Source organism: Phragmites australis, chromosome 5 (assembly GCF_958298935.1).
Source record: "Phragmites australis chromosome 5, lpPhrAust1.1, whole genome shotgun sequence".
NCBI classification, from domain to species: Eukaryota; Viridiplantae; Streptophyta; class Magnoliopsida; order Poales; family Poaceae; genus Phragmites; species Phragmites australis.
In genome coordinates this window covers 20,524,152-20,533,830 of record NC_084925.1, presented here as the reverse complement: position 1 = coordinate 20,533,830, position 9,679 = coordinate 20,524,152, and the positions used below count along the sequence as shown (strand labels likewise).

The 9,679-nt window shown below is 49.7% G+C and overlaps 1 protein-coding gene across 2 annotated transcripts; it reads left to right on the top strand.

Moving 5' to 3' along the window:
- The first annotated feature begins 5,879 nt into the window (after positions 1 to 5,879).
- Positions 5,880 to 7,865, top strand: LOC133917496 (microtubule-binding protein TANGLED1). 2 transcript variants are annotated; one of them, XM_062361384.1, is made up of 2 exons: positions 5,880 to 6,182; positions 6,278 to 7,865. In XM_062361384.1, the coding sequence occupies exon 2, from the start codon at positions 6,482 to 6,484 to the stop codon at positions 7,439 to 7,441; it is 960 nt and encodes a 319-aa protein (XP_062217368.1). In that variant the 5' UTR covers positions 5,880 to 6,182; positions 6,278 to 6,481; the 3' UTR covers positions 7,442 to 7,865. The 2 variants fall into 2 exon arrangements, with proteins under 2 accessions (XP_062217368.1, XP_062217369.1); XM_062361385.1 differs by having other exon boundaries at positions 6,278 to 6,695.
- Positions 7,866 to 9,679: the final 1,814 nt, after the last annotated feature.

Sequence of the window (9,679 nt, the reverse complement as noted above, 5' to 3'; positions counted from 1 at the left end):
AGCAGCTCTTGGACGCTTCCGGGTCTTTTTCTCATGAGCTTTCCTGCTAATAGCCCGCCTCTGATGCCCTGTATTGCGGCATCGATGATTATATCTTCGCTCAACCCCTTCGCCTGACAACGTATGTGTACAAAGCGGCGCATGTAGCTCTGCAAGGTTTCTGTTGGTTGCTGTTTCAGCACAAAGAGGTCGGTTGCAGTGATTTTGTCTGCCTGATTCCCCTGGAAGTTGCTGTATAGTGCACTGCACAACTGCTCCCATGAATATATGTATCCCGGGGGAAACACAGAGTACCATGACCTTGCTATGTCCTTTATGGCCAATACAAAGGCCTTCGCCAAGGTTGTACCATCACCTCCGGCAGACTCCACAGCTGCTTCGAAACTCATGATAAATTCTCTTGGGTCTGACTCTCCATCAAACATAACCACTCTGGGCATCTTGAATCCTGGCGGCCATGGCTGATTTTGCAAATCCATGGCCAGAGGGGACTCCGGGTCTCCCGTGGACGACCTTTGCCGAATCTCCTACGAAGCTCGTATCAAGTCTCTCGGCGGCGTTGGCCGGCAAGACATTCCCTCCGCTTGGTGGAGCATATCGATTTCTTCCTGGATTTTTTCCAATGTTTTTCTAGCTTCATCCGCCCGCCTACGGTACTCTGCGGCTTTCCGACTCGCTGCTAGGCCATCCAACATGCGCTTCTTCTGTGCTAGCTGCCTTTCCAACTATTCGGCTTCTAGCCTTGCTATTCTTTCTTCATTTGTTTCTTCCTCGTGCTCAAACTCTACGAAGTTGTCGAGTTCCTCCCATTCTTCATTTCTCGCCCTTTCGCCTTCTTTTTCTGGAGGATCGAAGTTCGTGCGATCTATTGGTTCCATGACCCACATTTGCTCAGTGCTAACCCAGACTGCTTTGCCCTGGCGGCCATCACTGGGTTCTTGTGGTCCTATTTCAACTTCGCAGTGTCGTTCTCGTCCGGCCGAAGCTCCCTCGGCCAAAGCATTACTTGATCCTGGTATGGCCGAAGTGGGTCTATCAGCCAAAGGCCCAGCCGCGGCTGGAGGTTCCGGCAACGCCTCCACTGTTCCCGCTGGCTTTGATTTCTTCTTGGGTGGCATGTCTTTGTGGGTTCAATCCCGTGGACGGTGCCAACTGTTGGGACTGGGTTCCCAGACAAAGAGAGCCTTCGGATACGGAGATATCAAAGGGCACTCAGAGCGACACGTGTTGGAGGCGGAACAGTTTTTTGATACCCCTTCCGGTTGCATTGTGGCTCTATTTATAGCCCGTACCTGGCAACCACAGGTGCTATTTACTAATCCTACCCGCTTACTTGCTACATTCCTAGAATATCCGGGGGCATTATGGTACAAATAAGCATAATCGCATAATTACAGCAGTACCCTGGGCGACCAAAATCGGGCCCACTGTGTCGAGGTGATTCATCTCTCCGAAGGGCGTCGAAGCCTCCTACGCTCGATGCCCGTCGGATAGCCTTCGTCCCCCACCGAGGGTCAGCTTGCGTCTTCACCCGCTACGAACGATGCAGACTACGGACCCGAGCTTCGCTCTTCAGTCGAAGGACTCCTTTTTCTTCGCCGGTCCGGGAAGTCGAAGATGCGAGCACGCCTACACCTTCACCAACGTGGCTCTACGATCTTCACTGCTAACAGATGAACTCCCTGTAACAAAACCACAAAGGCCATCACGCAGCATCTCCAGTAGACTTCGCGATTCCCTTCGAAGTGGGGGGGGGATATCATCCCCAACAGCCAAGGTGGCCAGTCCGCCCCCGTTAGCCTCTATGGTGAGGGCGTAGGACCGACGAACTCATTAGGGTCTAAATCGTCCCTGAACTTAGGTACCTTTGGGATCCAAAAGCTCTCAAGGAAGGGCGTCCTCTGCAGGTCAGCCTGCAAGGGAGAGTTGTAGTCTTGCAAGGGATCCGCACGATGTCAGCTCCGGGGCTCCAGAGGCCGAATGTACCGGGCCCTAGTGTCGAAGGGTTCATCGACCCTGGGAGCTTGGATCGGAACAACACCGGTTGTCACTGGGGCGGCGGTGGTCGTGCAGGTGAAAGTGCATCTAGGCCCCCTAAGTGGGTTTTGGCTTATTGATGACAAAACGATTAAAGAACTAACATGCTTTGTGAGTATTGAACAGGTATGAGCATTAGTTGTGAAGGTAAATGACGTTTGACGCCCGTCGAAACAATTGAAGAATCAACGAAGGATACAAGATAGGGCTTAAATTCTTTTTACTTTTGAAATTGAGTCTAGGATAGATTTTTTCTTAGATGGATGAATTCATTTGCTTGATTAGTGTCTCAATGCTCAAGAGATCCTTTAGAATCACCCAATTGAGAGACACATTCACTCACGGACACGAAACTCTTTCTGAAAAATCTTCAGAGTCCAGAGTCTCCGGTGTTCACCGGATACTCCGGTACTCAGCGTTCAGCCGGAGTCTCCGAGCTAGCCTCCGGCAGAGAGTCTCGGTTACGGTTTAATCTTTTCAAGAAAAAGACCGGAGTCTCCGGTGTTCACCGGATACTCTGGTAAAATGTTTTGTGTGCAGTCGGAGTCTCCGAGGTAGACTCCGGCAGAGGCTCTCGGTTAGCCTTTAATCTTTTTGATAAAAAGTAGTAAAGACCGGAGTCTCCGGTGTTCACCGGATACTCCGGTACATGGAGATGCCGGAGGATCCGGCTAGTCTCCGGACTTAGTCTGTTTTGGAAAATCTGTCAGGACCGGAGTCTCCGGTGAACCCGGTAATTAAACAGAACTGTAACGGCTAGTTCTGACACGTTCGTGACCGTTCTGACGCCGTTTTTGGAATTAGGACCGGAGACTCCGGTGTACACTGGATACTCTGGTAAGCTCTGACAAAAACAGTAACGGCTAGTCTGTGAGAGAGGGCTATAAATGCCCCCTCTCTCCATAGCATTTAGGGCTTGCTGTGGCTGGTTTCCTTGAGACCTCTTGAGCACTTTAAGAGCATTCAAAGCCTCTCCAATCATCCCTAGAGTCAAATTTGCACAAATTTGAGAGTGTGTGTTTGGAGAGGGTTCAAGCCACTTGAGTATTGATTTCTTCATCGAGCATTCACTGCGATCATCTCCTTTGAAGCTTTGGGTTTCTAGAAGGAAAAGAGTCGCCTGAAGAGCAACCAAAACTTGTGGTGTGCCTCGGGAAGTTTGTAAGCATCTTCATATTGAGTAAGAATTTCTAGCTTGATCTTTGTGGTCGCTAGAAGAGGATAGGGTTGGAGAAGACCCGGCTCTTTGTGAGCTCCTCAACGGAGACGTAGGCACTTCTTTATGAGGTGGCCGAACTCCGGGATATATTCTCGTGTTCTTACTTGTGAAACTTACTTGATCGTGTGCATTTGGTAATTTGTCATTTAAATTGCTATAGTATCAATCTTGCTAGTTTTAATAGTTATTCTAGCTTAGTAATATCTACTTGACCTAGTGCAACTCTTAGAATCTAGCTGTGGTCTTTAGTTCAAATTTATTCTGAAATTTCCTGTCAGGCCGGAGACTCCGGACTAGACCGGATACTCCGGACCATACCGGAGTATCCGGACTTCACCGGAGTATCCGAGAGTTTAATCCGCTATTTTTTAGTTTTAATTTTCAGAAAAGCCTATTCACCCCCCCCCCCTCTAGGCACTTTCAGCGGGTAGCCTGCTGCTCGACCCGTAGGGCCATTTGTAGTTCCTCCATATGGGTCAAGAGTGCCGCTAGGTGTGATTGACGCTCGGATGCGATGGTGTTTTCGATGGTGGCATCAGCCGCAGCCCCTAGGGGTGCAGCGGGGCCCTCGCCCTGCTACTATTGTTGTTGGGTCTCCAGGGTAGGGAGCCCCTTGGTGCCGGCCGCAGCTGTGGTCATGGCTAAGTCGGTGGTGGTTGTAAGGCCCTCGTCCCCCCCGGTTGGGGGTTGTTGTCGACGCGGCATGCGCCTGGTCGCCTAGACTGTTGTACAGGTGTGACCGGGGCATCGATTGCCGTCGCTGCGCCTTGGTAGTCTTTTTCTTGGGTGGCATCCTACCTCTTTTAGCACTTTTATGTTCGAGTCCCCATGGACGGTGCACTATTGGAGCAAGAGTTCGTCTTGCCCCAGCAAGTACAGCGAGAGTTTCTTCTAAAGAGGAGACTCAAGCTTAGAGATGAAGTTTGAGAGGAAGGAACACTACAAATATATTGATAGTAGAAATATGGACTGAACTAGGGGGAGTATGGTAGGAAGACTTGTGATAGTGCTCCTCCATGTTGTGTTGAGCATACTCTTCTACTCAGATGACCATGGCCCTTTATTTATAGGGCGTAGCTTAGCGTACAAGTTACCGCTATGTGCAAAATATCCAGGATAAGACCGAGTTATATGGTCTTATCCTGGATAACTACTTTTTACCTTACATAGAAGATAAATATCTACAATGTTAATTATTGGGGTGCTTATACCCAGAGGAGTGAGCCGGTCGCCAATTGTGGCTCGGCACCGTGATGTCAGGGGTGTCAGGATAACCTCCCTTGTACCGGAATGTCAGGACGGCACCCACTAGTCTAGGTAATTAATGCCAGTCACATCCTAGCAGGCATAGGATGACCGGCATTCCTCTCCAGGCAGATCTTTTTTGAAGTCCGATGGCATACCCCGTAGCGTTCGGGAAGCCTGCCCAAGCCCAGAGGCAAGGGCTCCAGGGGGAGACATGGCTTTTGAAAATGGAGGCTTCGGGAGGCATGGCTCCGGTTGATGGAGTCTTCAGGAGTCGTAGCTCCAAGAGGTGGTTACTCTGAAGCTTGGAAGTCAAAAAGTGACCTTCGAGAGGCGTGGACCCATGAGCATAACCAACGAAACTAAGGGACCGTCGGGAGTTTTTAACAACGACCCCCATCACTGGCTCTTTGCTTTACTTCCGGTAGCGCTTTTGATCTTCCGTGACTTTATTTTATCATTCAATCTCAATAAAACAATACTAAACCCCTGTGAAATTATGGGAGATCATTAGAATATGCATCATGAGCCTACATTTTAAGTTTCTGTTTGCCTAACCTTGTCTAGCAAGCTTGGGATCAGCAAGGCACTCCGTAGCCCACCAAGAGTACGCAAACATTTCTTTTTTCTTTATTGGCTGCTCTGCTCTACTCAGAATGATTTTTAATCAAGCAAAAATTATCATGCCACAATTTCTATTGATTTTTTTCCTACAATGATTACGATGTCACAATCATTTTTTTATACAAAATTACAGTTGCCAAGGTTAAATTTTCAAATATTCTTTCTTGCAAGGATAAGTTCAAAAAATGTTGACCGGTAGTTTTCGAAAATGACATTTTTCCGAATGAAGAGAGTATAATAGGAGCATGATTATATATTAGGACTCGTATCAATGTCCATAATGGTACTTTCATGTGACTAGAGGGCATTAGATTAAAACCTAAATTCAAGATTTAAAATTCGGAGTGCTTGCAGTCCACCCAGATATCTATTGAATTTCCTCCTATAAAATGCAATGATTATGATGTCACAAACATTTTCGAATACAAAATTACAGTTGACGATGTTAAATTTTGAGATATTCTTTTGCAAGGACAAGTTCAGAAATGTTGACTGCTTGTTTTTGAGAACGGTGTTTTTTAAGTATAGAGAGAATAAAATTTATCTTAATTATCGGTTACGAATGATTTAAACACCCTTAATGGTACTTTGATGCGACTGGTGTGAAATTAGACAAGGACATTGAATTCAAGATTTGAAAATTCGAAACAATTGCAATCCACCTGGGTATCTCCCCAATAATTCCTCAGTCGTAAATTCGAATAACCCATTCAGTGAGAAATCAGTTTGTCGTGCATAGCAAGAACACCGTAATTGCCCAAGTCTACCGGGTGACATGGCGGACCCGGCTGCGCTTACTCTAGGAGCGGCCGGCCTCCGTGTTTACTCCCGAGAACTAGCCGTTGCGCCGACGACCGTTAAGCTCCCTGCGAAAAGGCTTTCGAACCCCCTCGGCCTCTCCGCTCGCCACGAGCTCCCTTTCCTCCTCCCACCCTTCCAAACGACGACGACCATGGTTGCGAGGAGCCCCAACGCCAAGCAGGACAGGCAGACGGCCGCAGCCCTCGCCGCCGCCGCCGCGCTCAACCCCGCCCTCGTCAGGGAAACGCTCAAGAAGGTAACAGCGGATTGTATTGGATGCTAGCTCGGTTCGATTCGATTTTGCGGCGGGTGATTGAGGGGTTGAATGTATTTGTGGATTCGAATCCACAGGTGGACCGGTGCATGGCGCGGCTGCAGGAGCTACAGTACACGGTGGCCGGTGGCTCCAAGGTCGTCTCCGACGTCAGCCTCAGCCCGCGCAGCACGCGAGGGTACCTCCGCACCAGCCTCCGATGCAAGCAGGAGACCGTCAGGCAAGTCTCCGGATCATGTTTTCCGTCCGATTCCGTCCGATTTTGAATTCTTGGCTTACAGATGCGAGTTCTCTCTCTCTCTCTCTCTCTCTCTCTCTCTCTCTCTCTCTCTCTCTCTCTCTCTCTCTCTTGCCACCGCAGGATGAGAGGCGTCGCGTCGGCGCAGAAGAGATCCCCCAACGGAAAGTTCGGCGGCGCGCAGTGGCGGCGGGTGTCGCTGCCGGCGATGCTCCTCGGCGAGACCGTGCTGGAGATCGTGCAGGCCAGCCAGTTCGCACGGGACATCGTCGCGGTGGCCGACGGCGCTGCCGGTACGAACCGCGAGCCCCCTAGGACCCCGAAACCGGTGCCCAGGACAATGAAGGCGACGGTCGAGCAGACGCCGCTCCGCGCGCGCCGTGCCCGGGAGAAGCAGAGCCAAAGGGGCGCAGCGGCGCGACCCGAGGCCGCCACGCCGCCGTCGCGCGGTCGCGTGCGTTCCCGGATCCAGTTCAAGCCTGTCTCACCGCTTAGCGTCGGCCGGCCGTCGTTGTCCGCCAACCGAGTATCCCCCAAGAACCGGCTGTGGGCCAAGAAGACGGTGATGTTCCCCAACCCCATGTTCCACGCCTCCACCTCCGCCGCCGCGTGCGCCTCGCCGTCGCCGTCCAAGAAGCAGAAGCGGTTGTACAAGACGCGGTTCCCGGTCATCGCTCGGCAGACGCCGCACAAGTTCCTTGTCAAGTCACCACCGAGCGCGCTGGGGTCCAAGCTCAGGAGCCACGGGAAGGCCCTGCCCGCGAGACCCGTCGCCGCCGTGTCGCCGCCGCCAGCAACACCTGCCAAGAGCCGGCGGTGCTCGTTTTCGCCGTCAAGGTTAGCGACAAGGCTCGTGTCGCCGATCAAGGCGAGGCTGTCCCTGAACAGGAGCCGTGACAGCGGCGTCGGGGCAGGTGGCGGCCCGATGAGCGGGCTGAAGCAGCGGCCGGGTGTCAGCTTGACGGCGCGGACCGTGTCGAGCAGGATATCGTCCTTGAGGTGAGAGGGCCATCTTGGTTCGTCTTCAGCGTATTGCGAAGACGAGTACAGATTGCAGAGGGAGAAGAGCACTTGTGTTGATCTCCGGAATAAGATATGCCCTTCTGGGGAAAATTCCTTTCTTGGGGATAATACTAGGCGGTCTGCTCGACCGAATAATTGAAAGGCAAATGCACAATCATAGGACAATCTGTTTTTTTCATTGATCTTTTAGCTGGCAGCATAGGACAATCTCTGACAGAGGTAGATGAGCAGGTTCATTCCCTGACCTCTTAAACCCGGAGCAGAGGTAACTGGAGACCAGCCAGCAAAGCAACTGAAATCCCTTGTTCAGCGTGAAGTAGCAACTGAACATCAGCCGGAACGGAACAATCAAGGATCATCTGTTGTTTGTCCAGCTGAATACATCGATAAGGCAGTGGTTATACGTGGAGGAATGGGTACAGGTGTGTTGTTGGGGGGGGGGGGGGGGCGGTAGTGTATGATAAACTATGATCGGGTCTAGAAGATGATGGCACAACTCTTACTTCGCAAGAGGATATAATAGATCATGTCAACTGACATGGTTTTGTTGTGTAACAAGGGCGTTTGTGTAGGAAAATTTTGGATTCAAACCTCGACATTTAGCTTAAGCTTAAACTAAATCCAAAAATTCTCCAGAGCAATTCCCACTTTCGAATGCCTCAAGGATTTTGTCTCAGAAAATTTAGTAAACCTTGGGAATCCGGAGGCACCACGCGACGACATTCCAATCCAAAAAATGACGACGGTGCAGCTAGACCTTCCCAGCATATTCCAGTTTTCCACCACATTCTGTATCCAAGAACCAATCGAATCCATTGTTGTTGGTCACAGATGACTCGGTACTACCACCAGGTACCAAGATATCTTACCTGGATGGCTTGCCAAAAAAAATGCCATGGTCAGAACCGTACTATTCACAACCTTGTCCAAGATGAGGACCGAACTTCGCTAGATATTTGGCAAGTATCGCACTGGTTTCACGAGTGCGGATCTTGTGGGGAAAATATTGGAAAACCATCAGAGGTTCAGAGGTATCATCATCCTGTGAAAATGTTTGGAGGGACTGAGTACCCTGCTTTCTAACTGCACAAAACTGTATATAGGTGGCATTGGCTCGCAGCCCAGAGAAGGCATAGCGGTGTCTGAAGAAATGCTTGGAGCCGAGAGATGTTTTCCTCCTGGTTCAGCCCAATTGACTGATGATCAGGATTAGTATCGATTTTGGCCGGCGTCACGACGATCTGATCAAAGCTTTTGTCAATGCAGTCCGTACGGAGCCAGCTCAGCTCTCATGCCATTCATAGATATCCAAGCTGTGCTCCTCCAGCTCAACAGCTTTTTGGCAAGATCTGACAAATTCGTGCATCTTTTCTGCTCCAGTAGAACACCACTTCATTGTGCTTGCGTGGACCATATCGCCTCACTACTACTCCCTTCGATTGCAAATATAGATCGTTTTAGTGTCCTCAACTATTCTCTAAATATAAGTCGTTCTTAAACTTCTATGTATTTTTTTCTCTTTTGTTCCTTTCTTGTTCTTGTTTAATAAATACTATCACTCTTACAAATGAATGAGTTATCTTTTCCAATGCAGAATAAATAAGTGACAACAAGATCATTTAATCTACCTTCTTAATCCTTGTGCATTATCTAAAACGACCTACCTTTGCAATCGGAGGGAGTATCATACCTCTTGGGCACTCACGGTGTCCCCGCTGGCATCACGCCTGCATGGCTTCGCCACCACACATCGATCTAAAGCAAATGCAAGCTATTCTTGAGTTCATAAGTAACCTTGCAAGTAGGTCATTGTCTCTGCATGCGCTTCTGATTCCTTCCTATTTAATTAACCATCCCAGCGTTTAAGAGATCTGTTCATTGGTGCTTTCTCTCCCTGGTAATGTGCGGCGTAATCCGAAAAGGTTAGTCAGCCTATGCAATAATGCAAGGTGGTCACCTCGTGAGAATGACGGCATCTTTCAATTTGTTAAAACTGTAACCCGGATTTTGATGTGCTTTGTTTACATTCTGTATGCGTGCAAACCTCGGGTTGGTTAATACGGCAAACATCCTGCTTCTACCAAAGAAAACAGAGGCACAAGGGTAGGTGACTACATGCCAATCAGTCTAATTAGTAGCCTGGCAAAGATTATGGCCAAGTCTTAGCCAACCAGCTTACTTTGCACCTAAACAGCATAGCCTCCAAGAGCAAGAGCAC

Bases quoted from the DNA above. Each gene is read 5' to 3' on its own strand.
- LOC133917496 (XM_062361384.1), top strand. From the start codon at position 6,482: ATGCGAGTTCTCTCTCTCTCTCTCTCTCTCTCTCTCTCTCTCTCTCTC.